The sequence below is a fragment of the Podarcis filfolensis genome (assembly GCF_964270895.1).
Source record: "Podarcis filfolensis genome assembly, chromosome: 2".
Lineage (NCBI taxonomy): Eukaryota > Metazoa > Chordata > Lepidosauria > Squamata > Lacertidae > Podarcis > Podarcis filfolensis.
Genome location: NC_139605.1, coordinates 28,352,888 through 28,375,012, shown reverse-complemented (window position 1 = coordinate 28,375,012; position 22,125 = coordinate 28,352,888). Strand labels below are relative to the sequence as shown.

The 22,125-nt window shown below is 43.7% G+C and overlaps 2 protein-coding genes across 2 annotated transcripts in view; one reads left to right on the top strand and one right to left on the bottom strand.

Annotated features, from left to right (window-relative positions):
• The window catches only part of LOC310756800 (uncharacterized protein), a 56,052-nt gene extending 50,892 nt beyond the window's left edge, over positions 1–5,160 (bottom strand). Inside the window, exons 1-2 of the mRNA XM_083601586.1 lie at positions 5,047–5,160; positions 2,106–2,265 (exon numbers count right to left, since the gene is read on the bottom strand). Coding sequence (XP_083457712.1) covers positions 2,106–2,265; positions 5,047–5,062 — 176 coding nt within the window. The 5' untranslated portion in view covers positions 5,063–5,160. The remainder of the gene's footprint in view (positions 1–2,105; positions 2,266–5,046) is intronic.
• Positions 5,161–7,480: 2,320 nt separating this feature from the next.
• Positions 7,481–18,220, top strand: LOC310756947 (2-epi-5-epi-valiolone synthase-like). The gene is made up of 5 exons (XM_083601920.1): positions 7,481–7,779; positions 10,788–11,421; positions 12,771–13,004; positions 14,582–14,834; positions 16,920–18,220. The coding sequence occupies exons 1-5, from the start codon at positions 7,613–7,615 to the stop codon at positions 17,006–17,008; spliced, it is 1,377 nt and encodes a 458-aa protein (XP_083458046.1). The 5' UTR covers positions 7,481–7,612; the 3' UTR covers positions 17,009–18,220.
• Positions 18,221–22,125: the final 3,905 nt, after the last annotated feature.

Here is a 22,125-nt window from a genome sequence, read left to right as displayed (position 1 = left end):
CTGTAATAGAAGATGGCCATGATCTTCAAGTCCTACTTATAATCTTCTCAGAGCCACCTAGTTTGTTGTTGTTAAGCAATAATACGTTGTTACATGGAACTCTGGCCTGATCCAGCAAGGCACTGCTTATATGACTATGGTCACCCATGTATAAGAATAGTCATTGTCCAGACACAACAGACATCAGAATGATGAACCCCCAAAGAAACTGTAAGCCCTAGATCAGTGGTTTGTACATATCGGTGGGATCACCTTGCTGAAGGAGAGCATTGAGGAACCATCTTGTGTAGTTGGCCGTTTTTGGCCACCTAATTGGCAATGCTTGACAATTTTACATGCATTTATTCCACACTGAGCTAGTGTGGTGTCATGGTTAGAGTGCCGGCCTGCATCTCTGACTAACCTACCTCATAGGGTTGTTGTGGGGAATAAATGAGGAGGGGAAGAACCATGTACATCACCTTGAGCTCCTCAGAGAAAAAAGGCTGGGCATAAATTCAATCAATCAATCAATCAATCAATCAATCAATCAATCAATGTAGATAATTAGTATCACTCTATGCAGCTGTTTTTTAAGGGGGTCACAACATCAGCTCCAATGTTCGAATAGCCAAGCATTCCTCCTCCTTTCAAGGAAATGAGATCTGTCTCAGTGGAAGAAAGCAGACCCCCCAGAAGGCTTAGGTATGAATACCTCCAGGCCAGCATTTGAAATAGACATCATCTGTTCCTGCTCTGCTCCCCACACAGTCTTCCATAATATAAGAAAAAATTCATAACCCATAACAGATATGCTCAGCTACTCCAAGACTGGAAGAGTAAGACATTTCAGGTAACCTCTTTGCTGCCCCTCGCCAGTGCTTGAACAACTTTAATAAGATAATGTATAGCCATTATCACCAGCAAGCGTTAGTCAGACAACTACCAACTATTATTTCAGCAACAGAACCAACACTCGGTTTTCCCCTAACCTACAGACTGGAACAGTTTACACATTGGTAGCTCCTAAGAAATGAACAAATTTTTTTCTCTTCCCCCCATAGCAGAATATATGCTGATAAATGGGAACTATTTAGCAACCCAGGTATTATTGTTATAGCTGAGAAAGGAATAATGACAGCCCCAGTCAGGCTGCTGAATTAATGATACCTAAAATTAGCTTAATTAATTAGTTTAGTTACTAAAGCAATTTAGTTAGCAGATTAATTAATGCTCGCAGGGTAAGTTATTTGAAGACCCAAGCTCTGGTGCATCTAAAAGCACAATCTTAAAAGTGTCTAAGTGTTTAATGGAGTTTTATTCCCAAGATAAGGCTGAAATCCTAACCCCGTGTATCTGGGAGTAAGCCCAATTCAATAGCATACTTGTTTACGATTGCAACCTGTGTAATATTGTAACCTAAAATAATTGAATAACTGGTGTGGGTCCACATCTATTTCGTATTTGTTTTGCATACATTTTCACAGACTGAAATAAGAGCCATGCTTCACCCATTAAACTTTCTGATCTCCATATTTTCCTGATCTCCATTGCTTGACTTGAGAGGCACACGAGCAACAATTTTACTTGCATGTCTCATTATTTGCATCGTTATAAGACAGGAGTTGGTTTAAGTTTGTCATTGTGAGCTCCCCTAAATAATTTTTGCTTACATTGAGGAATATAACTCCCCTCTCAATGCTGCAATTTGGCATGGGAGGGAAGCTGTAATATCCCAAAATTGTTTCTTTTGTTCCTTCACACACAAACAGACATGTACACAAACACACCAGCCTTTTACTAGGGGTAGATTAGAAGTGTCACTCTCACGAAACTCTGATTCTTCTCTCTTTGCAAAACAATCCCAACAGAGACTATCAGGAAAACATTTTCTAACGATTAGATTCCATGAAGAGAAATCACCTAACCATCATGGGCCATTAAGAAATATTAATGGGGTGGTTTTTTTCCCCAGATTTCCATCAAAACATTTGTGATAATCCCACTCATGGCAGTAAGAGAGCAAACATATAACAATAGATTGAACTATACATTCACAATGTAGAGAAGGTAGCACAAGATAATTAGATGCGCCTTCTGTCACAGCCAGATGATAAATGTGTTACCTGTTAGAACTTGCCTCTCTTGTCAGGTAAAGGTCCAGTCCTCCTGCTGCATCAAGAGCTTTCTGCAGGTAACATCCTAGCTCTTCAGGAATTCCAGGGTGACCATGTGCTATCTCTCTCACTTTCTTGAGGTTCTCAACTATAGACCCAATAGATAATTCTAAAACAAAAGACCGAAGGTAAGAGGTTTTAAAATGAAAATCTGTGAGACATCTCCATTGCTCAGGCACCTATGGGTGATGGTGATGAAGACGAAAAACTTGGTGTGATTTTTGAAGGAAAAAATAGATTTGTAGAAATCAGTTGGCAAAATAATATGGGTTTACCTATTGCGGATTGACATTTTCTAAGTTTCAGTTAAAAAAAAGGAAAGAAGAACGGGGCAAAAGTGTTTCCTTTAAAGTCAGTGATTTACATAATTTACCTACAAAAGCACAGCTAATTGCTAACTGTGCTTTGCTGCCCGTGAATTATGGCCTTGGCATCTGTAGTTTTATAACCCAACTCCACCCTTACGGGTTATAACACCAAATGCAAGTCTCTAACATGGTGTGGGAATGATGACTGTCGAGCATCATACTTGACTGCATAATAAGATCAGAAGTGAACATGGCATTTATATATTCAATATGGCATTCATAATGGATATTACACATGCAGAATAGGGCACCTGACACTAGACAACAACGATGCATTTCTTTATGCAAGCCCATAAACATGAGCCACTGAGGCATCCCCAGACAACGTGTTCAAATGGGACCTTATCTAGACAAGAATTTATGCAAACATTTGTTAATATATCTATTAACAAGCCCTGAAAGGTCCATTATCAGGTGCATTCAGTTGTTTTGAGAGGGGAGATCATGTCTAGCTTGTTTCAGAAGACAGCTCCTTTGCAATAACTAGGAGCATCTTGGAAGTGGGAAGCTATTATTCAAACAAGAGTGACACAATCATGCAATAAATGTTAGCAATTCAGATTTCTGACAGTATATGGAATATAAAGCATGAATGTATAATATTCATACCCCCAGAGCAATGAAAACTAGAGGACATTCTAAGAGAAAACAATGTTTTATTACAAATCTTTTAGGCAGCAATGTTTTATCAGCAATCTTTGTCACAAAGTCATATTTCCCCAACATGAAATATTTCTTGCAAAAAAACCCAGGCTGCATTTATTTTTAGTATTAAAGGTAAAGAACCCCTGATAGTTAAGTCCAGTCGTGAATAACTCTGGGGTTGCGGCGCTTATCTAACTTTACTGGCCAAGGGAGCCGACATTTGTCCGCAGACAATTTTTCCGGGTCATGTGGCCAGCATGACTAAGCCGCTTCCGGCAAAACCAGAGCAGTGCATGAAGATGCCATTTACCTTCCCACCGGAGTGGTACCTATTTACTGTTGTTAGCCACTCTGAGCCCGGCTTCGGCTGGGGAGGGTGGGATATAAATAAGATATTATTATTATTATTATTATTATTATTATTATTATTATCTATTTGCACTGGTGGGACGCGGGTGGCGCTGTGGTGTAAACCACAGAGCCTAGGGCTTGCCGATTGGAAGGTCGGTGGTTCGAATTCACGTGACGGGGTGAGCTCCCATTGTTCGGTCCCAGCTCCTGCCCACCTAGCAGTTCGAAAGTACGTCAGTGCAAGTAGATAAATAGGTACCACTCCGGCGAGAAGTTAAATGGCGTTTCCGTGCGCTGCTCTGGTTCGCCAGAAGCAGCCTAGTCATGCTGGCCACATGACCCGGAAGCTGTACGCCAGCTTCCTTAGCCAATACAGCGAGATGAGTGCCACAACCCCAGAGTCGTCCGCGACTGGATCTAATGGTCAGGAGTACCTTTACCTTTACTTGCACTGGTATGCTTTCGAACTGTTAGGTTGGCAGGAGCTGAGACAGAACAACGGGAGCTCACCCCATCGCAGGGATTCAAACCACCGACCTTCTGATCAGCAAGCCCAAGAGGCTCAGTGGTTTACGCCACAGCGCCACCAGCATCCCTATTAACAAGGTACTAAGGACCCAAATAGGCAAACCTGGGTCAGGTCAGTCTCATGCCCCCCCTGCCCGCCCCCTGAAGGTCTCAGTAATACAGACTTGGGCTGCTGCTTCATCCACAACCAAATTGTGGATGACTGATGTTTTATTATGGGATGACCTAGTGTTCAGGATCAGCACACACATATCCCACATACAATGGTCTATTGGTGTTCTAATTTCTAATTTCTTTTTTTATTTTCCCTTGCTTTAAACTTTTTATGATTTATTGTCTGGTTTTATGTTTTCATGTAGTTGTAAATTGCTGTGATACCTTTTTATGATAAAGTGGAATTTGGATATTTTTGCAAGCAATAAATAAAACACAATTAGGAAGGCTAACATAAGAGCCTAAATCTTGTTGGGTGGGAGAAGGACCAGAAAAGGGCAATAGCTTCCAAATGTCTAAAGCCCCTCTCCTTACATAACTAGTCTTACCTCCAATATCATCCATCCCTCTAGAAGCCGCAATGAACCAAGAATTACTTTTTCCCCTTTTGATCACCCAGGTACTTGTCAGGCCCTGCCCTTACCTAAAACAACCAACAACTAGATCAAAGTGACTGCAAATAACGGTTAAATGACGGCCAAATAACAACAGTTGAAAATCATGGCCAGGGGAAAGGCATTGTTACCAATACACTCATCTCCTCCCAGTCACCAACTCCATCCTTTTCCACCACTCCTGGACAGAGAAACAAACCAAAACAAAAAAAACAAGGTTTCAAATAAAATAAACAGTTCAACCAACTTAACGTGTCACAACAAAATGTCTTCTCCCGCCCCCTTTCGTGATGCAGACCCAGCTTTGAGGTTGAAAGACACCTTTCAAAAAGAAAAAAGAAGTGGTGAAACACAAGGAAGTTGCTCAGAAGTAAAGATGGGAAGGGTTACCTGCAAAGTGTGGCATTGTGGTACCCTTCACCCAGGCTTCTGGAGATGTTGCGGCTGATTGTACGAGATCGGTTTTGCAGAGCTGGGGAGGGGTGCATATCTTTTTGTCCACGTGACGGGCAGGGCCAATTATGCCAGCACGTTGGAGCCTGTGGGCTCTCTTACAGAACGACTTGGCTGAGGTGCAAGATCAGCAAGACTTTCTGCCGCCCTGGGGCATTTTCAAAATTTGCTCTTTGGCTAAGGAGTATAAGGACTTCTGACAGTATCACACGGCAGCAGCAGCAGCACATGTGCTTGTTTGTTTTATATAAGCTGATATAAGTCAGTCTTGGAGAGGGGGCTCTTGCCGAACAAGACGTGTGCCTGGAATCTGAGGGAGGGACCAGCAGGTGCACTGAATGCAAAATGAGACCATTATACTGGGTGTCATGAGGCAGGACATGCAGATTAATTACAATTGGAATATGATGGGTCGCTTGTAAGATTCTCAGGGGGTGCAAGAGACTGGCCAGAGATAGTAGTAGTCACAAGAAAGCTTTGATCTGACCTAGTGCAATGTCAGTGCTTTTGCTTTTGTCTTACGAATGTGCTGAGAACTTTGGATCCTACACATGCATTACCTTTATAAAGATGGTAACTGTTCCACATGTGATTTAAAAGGAAACAAGAAAGCATGGGTTTTATAAGGTGTACAGGGTTCGCTCAACAAGTTGCTAGCTTGTTATATTTTGGATACAACCCATGGTGGCTGGGGCAACCCAGTCAAATGGGTGGGGTACAAATAATATGTATTATTATTATTATTATTATTATTATTATGTCATTTGGGGTGTGCCTTGAAAAGCCCACAGAGCTGAAAGAGGAAGTGACAAAGAGTGCCACTCTTTGGACTTCCTCCTTTCACTCAGTGCTATTTTTCTAGAAAAAGACCTGCTGGAACTCACCACGAACGCTTCCCTTTTCTCTTATAATGGCAATGGCGCCCACCTGAGAGTTGCTGGAAGTGAGTTGCAGCAAGTTCTGGCTGAAAAAAAAGGCCTGCTTCCACTCTGTGTATTGTTCAGAGGAAGGGGCAAAGATAGCCACCCTCACCATTTCATGATAAAGGGGACTATGAGTGGGGTTCAAGGGAAGTCCTCAAGGGCAGCATTCCACCCAGGGTACCACACTGGCAACCCCAGGGCTTTGGGAAGGTGGTGCATCTTGGCCCATGTTCTGTGTCTGTGGAAATATATTGCATACTTGTATAGGGGAGAGAAATCATGCAGGAGCCCTGAAAAAGAAGAAGAGTTTGGATTTGATTTCCCGCTTTATCACTACCCTAAGGAGTCTCAAAGCGGCCAACAATCTCCTTTTCCCTTCCTCCCCCACAACAAGCACTCTGTGAGGTGAGTGAGGCCGAGAGACTTCAGAGAAGTGTGACTAGCCCAAGGTCACCCAGCAGCTGCATGTGGAGGAGCGGAGACGCGAACCCGGTTCACCAGATTACAAGTCCACCACTCTTAACCACTACACCACACTGGCTGATCACTCATAACTCTAGATTAGAATGGAAGATGGACAATTTTAAAAGCACACTTTGTTTTTTGAGATGCTTTGGACTAGAAGACAACGTGGCATCAGCAGCTGTGTGACAGTATAACATAGCGGATAGTGCTGCAATTTGGATGGGAAGACCTGCCCTCAAATCACTGCTTAGACATGACCTTGCATGACCTTGAGGCAATTAGTTTCAGCCATGTCTATTTCATTGGGCTGTTACATCAATAAAATGAGGTGGGGGAGGCAGAGGTGTATTACTCTGGGCTGCACTAAGGACAAGTGAGCTACAAATGTGACAGAGATGAGAAGAAAACAGAGATTGAGAATTGTCTTGAAGATGATCTCATGCATTTATTTTACGTACTGCATTTACAAACAGCTTCATATTTTTTTAAAAAAATCTCTAGAAGTGCACAGTATAAAACAAACGATATGTTTAAAAACACAGCATAAAACCAACAAAACAGGAGAACAGAAGCCCATAAAAATAAAAATTTAAAACACACAATTCAGCAGTGCCTTAGTATCCAGTTCTACTGTACAATATTATGTGGCTTTATCTCAAATACCATCAAGGCTTACATAAAGTTGTGTTATAATCAAAAGGGTCAGGAAGTTGAGATAAATTCCTGGAATCCTTCTTTTTATGGCATAGAAATGATTCAACATTAATCACTGCCTTTTCGTTGCAGGGCCTCCTGTTAGAAGTTAAGTGCACTCTAATTGTACTTTTTGATCATTATAAAACTATTGAGTTATACAACCCTAGGCTCTGCATTTTCACTGTACATGTGTGTATGCACACGTGAGCACGCAGGTCCGGGTGATGTGACCACCCCTCTTTCATGTCTACAGATTAAGTAATGATAGTTTTGTAATTCCCCCACCCCCCCAGCCCAACCTTTTCACTTCACCAGGTGAGGAACACCTCCCATTCCAAACTATGGTCCCCGTGGAGCTTTTATAAGCAAACAGCAAGTCCCCCTCTTACCAGACACCTCTTGAACTAGACATTGCAACCATGCCACAGTCCAAAGAGATCTTCTTGGCTGATACAAAATCTGGAACACAGGGTTCCAAGCAAACAGACTTCCAGCTAGTGCGGGTCAAAAATACTTGGTGCCGAATCAAGAAAGATGAAACCATTCATGATGCTGAGAATGAGATCGTGGTCTCCCAGGCTAAAATGTAAGTAGATGAGGTTACTACTAATAATAATTTTATTATTTATATCCTGCCCATCTGGCTGGGTTTCCCCAGATACTCTGGGCAGCTTCCAGCAAAATATAAAAACATAATAAAACGTCAAGCATTTTATTTGTACAATACTCTGTGATGTGCAGCAACAGAGACACTATTCCTCTTTTTTGGGTTAAGTAATCATGCATGGTCTCTGGAATGGGAAAGCATGGAGATATTAGATGTCGATGCCTAGATTATTTGTTCTCATATATTGTCCTGACGAGTGTCATTGCTAAGCTTTCAATTTCAATATCAATATTGACATGCAGCCCAATCCTAGGCATGTTTACTTAGAAGGAAGTCTCCCTGGGTTCAATGGGGCTTATTTCAATGTAAGTATTGTACTGGGTTTTCTTCTTGTTGATATATATATATATATATATATATATATATATATATATATATATATTGTATTTGCAAATTTAACAAGGAAAAGGATAAAAGATAAAATATAATTAAAGAAGAGAGAGAAATGGAAAGAAACAAAATAATAATATACAAACAATGCTGATAATATGGGTAGACCGTCACCAGCTCACACTGCGGATACATTGGCCTTCAGCACACAAATATTAAAATTAAAAATACATTATAAGCCCTCCATGTGTCCGAGTAGGTATCCACGCAATATTGATGCCCATATGTAATATGCTTTAATGTAGCCAAGGTGGTAAGGTTCTCAGACAACTGTGTAATAAGCGGTAGTTATTTATCCTTCAAGGCTTAGAGTGCACAGGTCTCTTAGCCATCTGAGTATGGCTGAAGTTGGAGACAACCCTTTGAATTCAACAGGGTTGAAGCAGCCTATGGTCAGATCTGCAGTCTAGTCAGAATAAGAAACAAACCAGTTTCGGTTGAGCATAAGTACCGAGGCACAAAAAAAGGAGACTGCAGTGGCATGACTTAATGACGTTGCCTCTCTCATTGTTGTGTTGAAGCTTTCTCTAATGCTTGGAAAGTCTTTTGAGCTAAAATGGAATTTGATTGGGTTGGAGGAGGGGTTGGGAATTGAACAGAGAAGGGCTTTTCGATGGCAGACATTTCCAAATCCACAGACACGGGTAATGAACTCCAGAGATGGGGGAAAACAAATACAGTGATACTAAAAACCATCAGCTTGATCAAAAAGCATAATGCATTTGTCATAAACTTCAAGTGAAGTTTGCATCCTGCAGCAACATTAAAGGGGGGAAAGTCACAGATGGGTGAATGTCTGACAAGTTTCCCCCTAAGGACAAACGTTACTTTCTGTACAGGAAAGTCATCTCTCCAGTTAATTAACCTTTGAGTGTAGGACAATCTCCTTCTCCTTGCAATAGAACACATTTGTGACCATTAAATATTAACCATGTTGTATTACTTCACATATTGCAGATTTCCACAATATTTGCAGTTGTGTAAAGATCATAATCATCTTTGTAGAATCAAGATGAATTTTGATGTAGACCATCAACGGTTACAGATTTTTAGGCTGCATTTTACAAAGGTTTACATTTACACACTTCGGTTCCTGTTCATTCTGAGTCACTGTGGAGCTGGCAGGTTCTAGCAGTGCAATGACTCTGACAACCTTGCCAGCAACAGTGTGAGTGAACTACAGAGATTCTTTGACTGTTGCACAGAATTTATGACAGAAATAATGTGTTTGATTCCCCTCCTCCCCCACCAACTTGCAATTTTATCCTTACAACAGCCTTGCGAGGTAAGGTAGTCTGAGAGGTGGTGACTGGCTCACAGCCACTCAGTGAATTTCACTGCTGGGTTCTTAAGCATGTCTCTCCACTTCCAAGTCTGACACACTAACCACTACACTGCACCTAATCAGGCCCACCAGGCCTCCCCCGTTGGTCTTGTGACATGGTTTAGCCCAAACCATCTCACCTGGTCCATCATCTGACAACACACAGCATCAGGAGCAAGGCGGAAAAAAACCTGAGATGCTAAATTCAAAAGAAAACAAATCATTCCTTTCCAGCTGCTGCTTGACTTCAGCCTTTTTAAAAGTTGGCACCTTCTTTTGTTGCCCTGCATAGCGACAGAAAAAGACATTGAGTTCAGAAAGTGATACATTCAAACTGAAAAGTAAAAAAAATAAAATAAGATCACACTGAGGCCCCATCAGCGGTACACATTTAAGGCAGACCACTTTAAACAAACATGGCTTCCCCCAAAGAATGTGGGGGGAACTCTTGCTTGCTAAGGGTGCTGAGAATTATTAGGTAGCCCTCATTCCCCTCACAGAATTACGATTCCCCAGAGTTCCCTGGGAAGAGGGATTAATTGTTAAACCACTCTGAGAATTGTAGCTCTGTGAGGGGAATGGGGGTGGGGTTCTTTCTTACAACTTGTGGCTGTGGTAAATCAGGTATTTCTTTTCCTGGTAGCTAGAGGTTACCATTTTGTTCTCCTCAGCGTACCCCTGTGAATGATGTTACTTCCTCTGTACGTGATTTTGTACACCCCACGGAAAGAAAAAGAGAGAACCCAAGGCTTTAGAAAAGCCACAGAAAGAATTAGCAGAGGAGAGCAAAATACAGAAGACTGAAGAGAAATCTAAGAGAGCTTATTGGGGGAAATGGCAACCCCTCATTTGTTCACATTTGTTCACCCCTCTGTCCTTTAGAAGGACACCACATCTAGATGTTTCATAATGCTAGGTGCATTCCAAGGGAGAGAAAATGGCTGCCAGAGGAGGGGCTTCTCTACCAGGAAGAGCTCCAAGATGGCAGTGAGAGGGCAGCGAGAATAGCTTTTCAAAAAGATTAAAAGGAAATGATGATGCTGTCACTGAAGATAAGAGTGGGTCTGATTTTCAGCAGGGTCTCCATCAAATGGACTCTGCCCTTCACGTGCAAATGTGAGAGTGAAAACTGTGGAGGGCATTTTGGCTCAGCCATAGACAAAACTAATGTATATTCCATACTACTCACCCCCACCCTCATAATTCCCAACAGATCTGAAACTGTCTCAGATGGAGAGGTATCCTGGACAGTGGAAGCACCTATCTACCTTTGCTATAAGGTGGTGGAAACACGCGGTCTCCTGGATCCCTCCAACAAGACATTGCTGTACGGGCACATCAGAGATCCAAAGGAACTGGAGAGAGCCCTTCACAACAAAGAGGCCCAGAGGCGTTTCATTGTAATCGATAAGACGGTCGATGACTTGTATGGCACCGCAGTCAGAGAATATTTTGAAGCAAACTTGGTTCAGTGTAAAATCCTTTCCCTGACCACCACAGAAGAGACCAAATCCATGGATTTGGTGCTTGATATCTTGCAGGAAGTGCAAATTTTTGGCATCGACAGGCGCGCTGAGCCTATTATAGCAATTGGAGGAGGGGCTTGCCTGGATATTGTGGGGCTGGCAGCATCGCTTTACAGGAGGCGCACCCCTTACATTCGGGTCCCCACCACCCTCCTGTCCTACGTGGATGCCAGCGTTGGAGCAAAGAACGGCGTCAATTTCCTTCAGTGCAAAAACAAGCTAGGGAGTTACGTTCCTCCTGTTGCCACTTTCCTTGACAGAGCCTTCCTCAAAACAGTCCCCCGCCAGCACATCTCCAATGGACTTGGGGAAATTTTAAAGGTATGATGGTTTTGCTGCAGAGACTCCTTCCTCACTTTCACCAACTGCTTCCACACTCTCTCTGCTCCTTGCAAGCTCATTTCCACAGATCCTCCCTGTTTATTCATTTCTCTCACAGTGATTTTTGCTATGTGGCTCTTCAAGAGGAAACTAGAAGGAGAGGCCTCTTTCATTTATTGTTTCTGCATCTCTCTGCGACTCCTAAAGTGGTACTTACAACACCTTTTACCCCTTCCCGTGAACATCCCTCTACACATGGAAATGAGTAGTCCCGTGGAGCTGCCTTATGCTGATTGGTTGTCTCTTTAGCCCAAAAGAGGGTAACAGGAGGGGTGCTCACCTGACCTCCCATCATGCAAATTGCTGCGGCTTTCCAGGAGGTATACGAGGAAGGGAGAGGCAGTAGAGAGGTTAGTGTGGTGCAAACACACCAGCAAAAACACCAGGTTGACTCCCCCAGTGTGTTTGCACTGCAACAATTTCCCCACTGTCTTTTCACTCCCCCTCTACCTCCCAGTAAGCAGCACTGATGCAGGTGACAGGAAGACAGGTGAGTGTCTCCACCCCATCAACTACTTGGCAATAGCAATCCAAGGCTTCAGGTTTGGGTCTTTCCTAGGGCTTTCTTACCTAGGCTTCTTTGCCTGGGCATGCCAGGGATTAAATTTAGAACCGTAAGCATGCCAGCTGTGCACTGTACCACTTAGCTATGGCACAAGTCTTCCTGATCTTGTCCTCCCCAATTCTTGCATATCCAGAGTCACTCTCAATGCCGCTACCTTGCTATTATATCCTACTCCCTGTATTGGAAACATCTTCTCCCTTCTTGCATTCACTGCTTATCTTTTACATATTCAGAGTCTCCCCACAAAACCCACTCCATTCACTTTCCTGGATCACTGCATGTCAACTGTTACACAGAGAGCACCATCTCCCCTCCTTCTATCTGTACCTTTGTTGTTTCTTAATCAAACTCTGTCCAATGTCTTAGCATTTGTCCCATATATCCAATTCACAATAGCTTTCACTGCATGCACTCCTTATGAAACACCTCTCTTCTCTTGTGGCTCATGTACCACATCTATTATGTAGTCTTTTGGGGTGAAACATCTACAGGACAAAGCTGTTGCTTCCTTTTCTCCTGTGACTGACTCTCACTCCCAAAATATCAACTTCATGTGCATGCTAAAGCCGCTCAAATTGCCTATGATCATCTCTGAGATTTACTCAGTCTCATGTTTTATGTCTACAGTGTGAGGTCCATGCTTTCAAAGCAAGCCTCTTCCTGGCATTATTGTACAACCCTCATTGAGTCCACTGCAACCCTTCTTTCTTTCTTTCTGTTCAAGATGGCACTAATGAAACACAAGGGCCTGTTTGACTTGCTGAAAAGTCATGGGAAATTCTTACTGGATACCAAGTTCCAGTCACACAGCGGCTTAGTTGACCATGGTGACGCAGCACTGAAGACGACCAGAATTGCCATAGAAACCATGCTGGAAGAGCTTGCCCCAAATCTGTGGGAAGATGATCTGAACAGGCTGGTTGATTTTGGCCACCTTATAAGCCCAGAACTGGAAATGGTGAGGAGCACATAGCATATTTATTGTTGAACAACATTTCTATCCCGTCTTTCCACCCAATGGCCTTTCAATAATAATATCTTAATTGCATGCTTCTGCATTTTCAGCTTGTGACATATCACTACTTGTACCCAGAAGTGTGTGATGACATTGGGTGGAATTTAGTGTCACAAACTATTATGATTGTTCTGTAAGTGCAAGGATTTCTGCTTGCCAGGTGAAAAGATCTCCCCCTTTTCCTCCCCAGTGCACTATTTTGGGGGTTCTCCTGAGCCCCGCCCCCCAAAGCTAGTTGTGGGGGTGCAAGGGGAGGGGAGGGGGCAAAGCAGAAGTCCTAGCTGTGCTCCCGCTAGTCCAACTATTTAACTGAACCCAACCCTTTGCTTTTATATAACCCAAAATATTAAGCAGGAAGCTCTCTTCACATGATAATCACATGTACAAGTGAATTATTATTATTATTATTATTATTATTATTATTATTATTATTATTATTATTATCTTATACCCTGCCCATCTGACTGGGTTGCCCCAGCCACTCTGGGCTGCTTTCAGCATAATAAAACCACAGTACAATGTCAAACATTAAAAACTTCCCAATACAGGGCTTTCTTCAGGTGTCTTCAGCAAGTTGTATAGTTTTTATCTGTTTGACATCTGACGGGAGCTACAACCCCACTTTCCCCATAGATGCAATCATCATGTGAGGTGTTTGACAGGGGGCTGGGTTAGCATTTCCTGCTTTCTCCCTTAACATTGGTTTCCTTTGGAAGGAGGTTTATGACATTTTGACATGATTGGGCTTATTTACAAATGTACAGATTGAGCATAGGTAGAGACACAGCTTAAACACACCAGTAGGCAAGTCCACTGTTCGCACAACAAATCTCCAGAGAGACGAAACATAGCCCTCAAACATTGCTAGCTTACAAACTCAACTCTTGGAGTCACCTTCTCCAGATCACAACTGCATTTTTTTGTTCTCCCATGTCCCCCTGGCAGAGGGAGGGAATCTGAGTCAGTCTTATTCTCTGGCCATTTCCTCTCCTCCTTGAGATATTACATATCTAGCAATGTTGCCCCTGAGTTATCAAAGAACTATTGCAATCCTTCTGGCCCCATGAAACCTCTCCTGTCTAAATTCCCAATCTCACAACAATATTGATATGCTATAAAGGTAAAGGTACCCCTGACCATTAGGTCCAGTTGCGGATGACTCTGGGGTGGTGCACTCATCTCGCTCTATAGGCCAAGGGAGCCGGTGTTTGTCCGCAGACAGTTTTTCGGGGTCATGTGGCCAGCATGACTAAGCCACTTCTGGCGAACCAGAGCAGTGCACGGAAACACCGTTTACCTTCCCGCCAGAGTGGTACCTATTTATCTACTTGCACTTTGACGTTCTTTCGAACTGCTAGGTTGGCAGGAGCTGGGACTGAGCAACGGGAGCTCACCCTGTCGCGGGGATTCGGACTGCCAACCTTCTGATTGGCAAACCCTAGGCTCTGTGTTTTAGACCACAGCGCCACCCGCATATATGCTATACGATATAATAAATGCTTGTGCGTTCTTCATTTCAGAGAGTTTTACCAACACTGATGCATGGAGAAGCTGTGAATATTGATATGGCTTTCATGACTTACCTGTCCCACGTGAAGGGATTTTTGAGTGACAGTGAGAAGGCTCACATCATTCAGTGCATGGTCGCTTTGGAGCTCCCGGTGTGGCACAAGAAATGCACATGGCATCTTATCAAAAAGGCCTTGACGGAAAGATTGAAGCACAGTGCTGGGCACATGAGAATGCCTCTTCCAACTGGACTAGGAACAGCAGGTGCGTCATTGCTGGGGTCATCCGCTTTAAGGGCAAGCTGAGAATGGTGTTGTGCTTCTTTCTAAAACACAATATTGTTTGTATTTCGTTCTGAAATCCAGACCATTCTAAAGGCTCAGGATGTGGAGCAACAGAGTGAAAAGCAATATGTAAAATGATAGATATAGATAGATAGATAGATAGATGATAGATAGATAGATGGATAGATGGATAGATGGATAGATGGATAGATGGATAGATGGATAGATGGATAGATGGATAGATAGATGATAGAGCACAATGGGGTGAGCTCCCGTTGCTCTGTCCCAGCTCCTGCCTACCTAGCAGTTCAAAAGCATGCCAGTTCAAGTAGATAAATAGGTACCGCTGCGGCGGGAAGGTAAACTGTGTTTCTGTGTGCTCTAGTTTCCGTCACGGTGTTCCATTGTGCCAGAAGTGGTTTAGTCGTGCTGGCCACATGACCCAGAAAGCTGTCTGTGGACAAACATTGGCTCCCTCGGCCTGAAAGCGAGATGAGCACCACAACCCCATAGTTGCCTTTGAAAGGACGTAACCATCTAGGGGTCCTTTACCTTTTTTTTTTTTAGATAGATAGAGTAGATGTCTCACTGTTGTCTTCCATCCAGGATGTGCCTGGGTCAACATGGAGCATGTGTGGACCCAGTACCACCCACACATGCCCAATGAGGGAGGAAAGCCCCCCCCCAAAGCCCTCTCAAACCTGAAGCCAGCCCTGCTCACAAGGAACTTTTCAATGCTCTGCACTATGTGTTCATTCATACTTTTAGCAGATATATGAATAAGCTCTTGCCAGACCTTTTCTCCTGGAACTCTGGTTGCAGTCTTGAAACCACTCACTCCAGAGCAGTTCCAACAGAGCTCTAATCTTGGTTCTTATTTTACACTGGCAGTGTTTGTGGGAAGAGGGAAATGGTGGGGTGGGGAGAAAACTCTGCACCTGAAATCTCAACCATTGCAACCCCACAAAAGGGATGTAGGATAATACATTAGCATGCCCGTCACACAATTTGCAGTTCCATGCTTACAGTTTTAATTGGGTTTCCCTTTTAATTACAACCTTTTAATAAACTATGACAAAGCATTTCCTTCAGATATTATACAACCACCAGAATTATTATACAACCTCCAAGATGTAATTAAACAGGCAACTTCAAGTAATTGCATTAGGGTTGACTAATTCCCTTTGTAAAGCTTAGCGGGTATCAAAAGCATTTAAGCAGCATGTGTAATTCCCATTACAAAACCAGACTTAGGCTCCAACCCTGCTCACACTTACTTGGGATTAAGGTAACCAAGTCTGGAAAGACAAGGTTCTGATAGTGGGCAATCTGAAAGAGCCAGGAAGAACAGCTGACAGAAAATGCTTTCTTCATCTAAGACAGGGACAGGGATCCCGTGGCTCTCTAGGTCCCAACTCCCATTAGCCTCAGCCAGAATGGCCAGTGATCAGGGATGATGAAGTTGTAGACAAGGAGGACCACAGGTCCCCCATGCCTGTTCAAAGATGTACAAGCACTGCACATGGTTGCGAGTCCCTTGTCATCAAGTGATAGCACCCAACCCTGAGGCCACCTTAGCTCTACCTAACAGAACCATGTCACGAGCACAAAGCAAGAACTAAGAGTGATTACAAAGACGTAAATAGGACAAGTCTATCTGCAGACTGCCCATCAAGTCACATGCATGGCTCTCTGATTTTTTGAAAGGAAGTAAGCATTCAGAAGACATTTAACCACAGTGGGCAACACTGAGGAGAGTCCAAGGATCGCCAGTGAATCCATGGACAACACAAAATGCACACATAGCCAAGCAGCACTCAAGGAAGTGAACAAACTTAGCTGCAGACCATGGATTAAATAATGATATATATTGTATGGTCAATTAAGCATTCACAAAACGTTTACTCAGGGCAAAAATGCACACACTCACACCACAAATACAGAACTTAAACACAATGAAACAATTGCTGAATTTATCAGAAACAAAAAGAAACTAGATAACTGTACAAATCTTAGTTTGGCACTACAGTAGTTTGGATTACTGATTAGAACTTTTGCTTTCCAGATATATTCAACGACATCAGCGAGGAAGCCCTGGAGAGGGCTTACATTCTCTGGACCAGTGAATGCAAAAACACCTCTGCAGAAGCATGAATACAATGGAAGCAGATGAAAACAATAAATCACCAATAGAGCAACAGGCAAATTGGGAATTCAGATAAACAGCCAATGGGCACTTTTGAAGGACCGTTTGGCAAAATCCCAATACCTGTCTACATGAAGTATGGCAAACAACATGAATCCAGGATGAAATACCACCAGCCACTCCTTCTTCCTCCTTCTCCAAGATGGCTCTTGGGACTAATCCTTATACTATCTCTGTAGTATGGTTGGTTGTAGTCCCCATCTGATCAGGTTAAATGGGGAGACTTCCTGAGAGAAGCAATGCCAATACAGTGGTACCTTGGGTTACAAACGCTTCGGGTTACAAACTCTGCTAACCCGGAAGTAGTACCTTGGGTTGAGAACTTTGCCCCGGGATGAGAACAGAAATCGCGCAGCAGCAGCGGGAGGCCCCATTAGCGAAAGCGTGCCTCAGGTTAAGAACAGTTTTGTGTTAAGAACGGACCTCTGGAACGAATTAAGTTCGTAACCTGAGGTACCACTGTAGCATGGAAAGAACCATGTCATCTACTTGCCTCAGGTAGTCTTCCTGGTTCACATATGACAGAATTGGCAAAAAAAATATTCTACTCACTGGATACTGCTTGGGCCACTCCCAAACTTTCACGAAAAACCATCAACTGAAGAACTAATTAGTTAAAGAATGTTTTTAGATTAGCAATGTAGACTCCATCTTTTCTTTTCGTTTATAGTTTTTTTTCTGTCTTCCAATTTTTGTTCTACACCTCGCAGTCTATCTCAGAGTTATTATGTGAATTGCTATTCAGTTCAATCCAATTCACCATGCAAGTCTTCACAAGCAAAAGTTTGACATCTAACAGGCGGCTTGTCAACTTGGGAGTCCAGATTTGCCCTGAGGAATGCGATTAATCTGATTTTGTAGCAAGGAAGCATTTCCATTTCGAGGCATTTTGTTGTGTTTTCCTGTAACTAGTGATTTGTGTAGAAGATGCGTACAGACCCCTCCTGCATTCAGTAGCTTATGTGCTTCAAAGTAAAGAGAGCAAGCAGCCTGAGCTATGTTTGTGGCACTTTTTCTGATGAGCTTCTTTTAACATGCTGAGATACGAGAGTCAGGTGGCTGATTGTATGCATTCCCCCCCCTCCACGAATGCTGCTTCTTATGTGCATTGTACTGTATTGTATTTTGTAGCTTTCATTAAATCTCCAAAGGTTGTCTGAGGTTTAAGGAGTTCATTTAACAAACTCGTCTGAGAGTATTAAGGAAGCAGACTTATCTTATTACTCCTGTTGACTTTTCAGCCTGAAATGCTACTGAGATTTGAGATTCTGCCTTTCTCTGGAGGAAAGGAGAGGAGATGGAGAGGTTCAACCAACTCTGCCATAAGTCTGAAGTAGTTCAGCAGGGTTGGAGGGGGCTGCTCCTTTCTTGGCTTGAAACCTAAGCTAGCTTCTCCTGCTAGAATGCTGATGTGATCCCATGGAGAGAGGAAGGATGGTGTGAAGTCTTCCTAATAGCACAGAGAGGGGGAACAGAGCCCAGGGATAAGGCAGAGTGGATAATTCATGACTAAGAGATAAGGAGGAGAAGGAGACAACAGAGGATGAGATGGCTGGACAGTGTTCTCGAAGCTTCTAAAATGAGTTTGACTAAACTGCGGGAGACAGTGGAAGACAGGAGTGCCTGGCGTGCTCTGGTCCATGGAGTCACGAAGAGCCGGACACGACAAAAGAACTAAACAACAACAACAAAAGAGATAAGGACTGAGGGGGTGATTGATATAAAGAACTGAAGACCATTTGGCAGGGAAGTAGGATACGGTAAAATCAGCAGCAGAGGAAAAAATTATTAGGAGTACTTTCAACCAGTTCACAAAATCTGGTATAAATCAGATTCCCTTAAGGGAGTGCCTCATTCCATATGTCCATAGCAGTCAACTGTGTTCCTCAGACAGGGCACTGCTAGAGTTCCCACGTGTGCTCTTGGTCTGGACTAGAAACTGGGCCTTTAGTGTTGCAGCTGTAGCTTCTCCCACACTGTTCAAGGGGTGGTGGTGGTGGTGGTCCCCAACCCCCAGAGCAGCTTTTAAGGGAGCTGTCAAGGAGAGGGGGGATTGTCAAAAACCACCACCCCTCACCCTTCTTCCAGACAGATATAAATCAGGCAGTCTTGTCCTCAGTGTTCAGCCACTGTCTGTCTTGAGCCGAGGCTGCCGGTGATGCAAATTACATGCTACATCCAGACAAAAGTACTTACAAATTGGAGTATTAAATCACGATTCGCATTAGAGCAACATGAATTTCATTGGGTCTTCATTGGATTAGAACTGATCATATGGAACTAATCTAATGTGGTGTGTGGATGTCACATTAGTTCTGCATTTGTCAGAGAAATTATGCAAAGCTGCAACGTGCAACAGAAATAACAATGTGGCATGCTGGGCCAAGCCCGCGAACACAGATCTACCTTCAACTAAAGCCTCAGGCACATCAGTTACCTGCCACCCACAGTCATTCCTACTCCCCGTCTGACTTCCCTCCAATAAAAGCTTGGCTGTACCTTGAGCTGTGCATATTGTGAAAATTTGCATCCTTTCTCCAAGTAGAGAGCCAGTGTATGGAATGCCAAACGACAACCTGAGAGGTCAGGGTTCAAATCCCCTCTTGGCCAAGAAGCTTACTGGGGGACCTTGGGCCAGTCGCTGCCTCTCAGCCTAACCTACCTCACAGGGTTATTATGGGGATTAAATCAGAAGCGGGGAGAGCCATGGACCTCACCTCGAACTCCTTGGAGAAAATGTGGGACATGACTGCAACCAAGCAATCAATAAAGACATAAGTAGTATGCAGGTGGCTCTGTGGGTTAAACCACAGAGCCTAGGACTTGCCGATAAGAAGGTCAGCGGTTCGAATCCCCGCGACGGGGTGAGCTTCCGTTGCTCGGTCCCTGCTCCTGCCAACCTAGCAGTTCGAAAACACATCGAAGTGCAAGTAGATAAATAGGTACCGCTCTGGCGGGAAGATAAAAGGCGTTTCCGTGTGCTGCTCTGGTTCGCCAGAAGCGGCTTAGTCATGCTGGCCACATGACCCGGAAGCTGTACACTGGCTCCCTCGGCCAATAAAGCGAGATGAGCGCCGCAACCCCAGAGTCGTCTGCGACTGGACCTAACGGTGAGGTGTCCCTTTACCTAGTACAAATTACCACTCCTTCAGGTCTATTCCTGGCTCTGGCTCTCATTGGCTCTGGCTCCACCCACTATTAGTCTCCTTGCCTTGCTCCCTACTAGTCCCATGGCTCACCAATGACCTGAGGATTTCAGGAATTAAGACCCCCAGTTCTGGTTGCCCCAGATTGTTATCGTTTGATTGTAGCAGCCGTTTCTCAAGAACCATAGGCAGTAGAATTTGCCTTTTTTTCAGTTTGTGGCTTTGGGCGTTCCACTGGGAAGAAAAGGCAGGAAAATGAAATGAGAAACCAGCTGGTTCAACCCGGCCTTCTCTGATACACTCATATATGATGACGTGGAGGGATTTGACACTCTGAATGAACTCAGCTGTTAGATGCTTGCTATACAGTATTGCTCCCCCCACCCCCGGCTGTTACATATACAGCCGCCATTTATGTCACCAACCTACTGCTCATATGTACTCAATATACTGCTCATTGTTCTACTCAAATTACACTCAAATAGGTTTGTGTGCCTATTTCACAGTTTATTTTTAATGTCCTCCAAGCAAGATGATGGCATTTTAAATTGTGTATCAGTTTGAATAGAATTGTATCAGTAGTCAGTGTTAGATTACACAGCCAACACTAGTTTCCACTAGTTGTTTAGTGGAACAAAATTATGAATAATTATGTTTCTCTATCTTATAAGGCGCTCTGGAAAATGGCAGTTGGTTTGTGCCATGGGGCTTTTTCAAACCCATAAAAATGAGCAGTTTCTGAACCAAGATTTGGGTCTCCTGGATGTATTTCATACGGTTAAAAAGGTTGTACACATTTCTCGCTTTGCCCAACATTTTGCACCATGCATCTGTAATACTGGCCTTAGCCCACCAGATGGCACAAATGAACCTACGTGAAACAAATAAAATGTGCATTAGCAGCAAGACTTTCTTATTTTTAGGCAGACTTGATTTCAGTTTTGGAATCAAATCTATGGAATTGCAATCCCAGTGCATTTCAATGGTATACACAATTATTTGAGGTAATTCTGGTGCACTCAAGTATTAGAAATCACTTTGGGATTCAAGTGTTGGCATGAAGTTACATGAGGAACCCTCAATGAACTGGGTAACCTGGATCCTTGAACGATTTACTTTTGTTGTTGTTTCTTGACCATGTCTCGATGTGTCTAGAAGTTCTTTAGCCCAGGAGATGCAGGGACAGGGTAACGGTAAAGGGTAAAGGGACCCCTGACCGTTAAGTCCAGTCGCAGACGACTCTGGGGTTGCGGTGCTCATCTCGCTGTGGCCGGGTCATGTGGCCAGCATGACTAAGCCGCTTCTGGCGTACCAGAGCAACACATGGAAATGCCGTTTACCTTCCCGCCAGAGCGGTACCTATTTATCTACTTGCACTTTGACGTGCTTTCGAACTGCTAGGTTGGCAGGAGCAGGGATGGAGCAACGGGAGCTCATCCCGTCACGGGGATTCGAACCACCAACCTTCTGATCGGCAAGCCCTAGGCTCTGTAGTTTAGACCACAGCGCCATCTGCATCCCGCAGGGACAGGGTGGCCTGATGCAAAAAGGAGACAAGTTGCACCTGCTGAAACCTGCACCTCTCTTCTACACAATTGTTATAAGGACAGCAGCCCTGCCCTCTTGCATCTGGACATGGTAGACCTCAGAAGTGGGAAAATTTGTGCAGCCTGAGGGCCACATTCTCTTCTGGGCAGCCTTGTGAGGGCCACATCCAAGTGGCAGCCAGGGCCACAAGCAAAGGTTGACAAGAGCAATGGGTGCAAATTATAACCTTTTTACAGTAGGCTAATACACACACAGAAGACAGGAGCGCCTGGAGTGCTCTGGTCCATGGGGTCATGAAGAGTCAGACATGACTAAACGACTAAACAACAACAACAACAATACACACACACACACACACACACACACACACA

Bases quoted from the DNA above. Each gene is read 5' to 3' on its own strand.
- LOC310756947 (XM_083601920.1), top strand. From the start codon at position 7,613: ATGCCACAGTCCAAAGAGATCTTCTTGGCTGATACAAAATCTGGAACA. The intron at 11,422-12,770 runs GTATGATGGTTT...TTTCTGTTCAAG, and splicing joins GACTTGGGGAAATTTTAAAG to ATGGCACTAATGAAACACAA. The intron at 14,835-16,919 runs GTGCGTCATTGC...TTTGCTTTCCAG, and splicing joins AACTGGACTAGGAACAGCAG to ATATATTCAACGACATCAGC.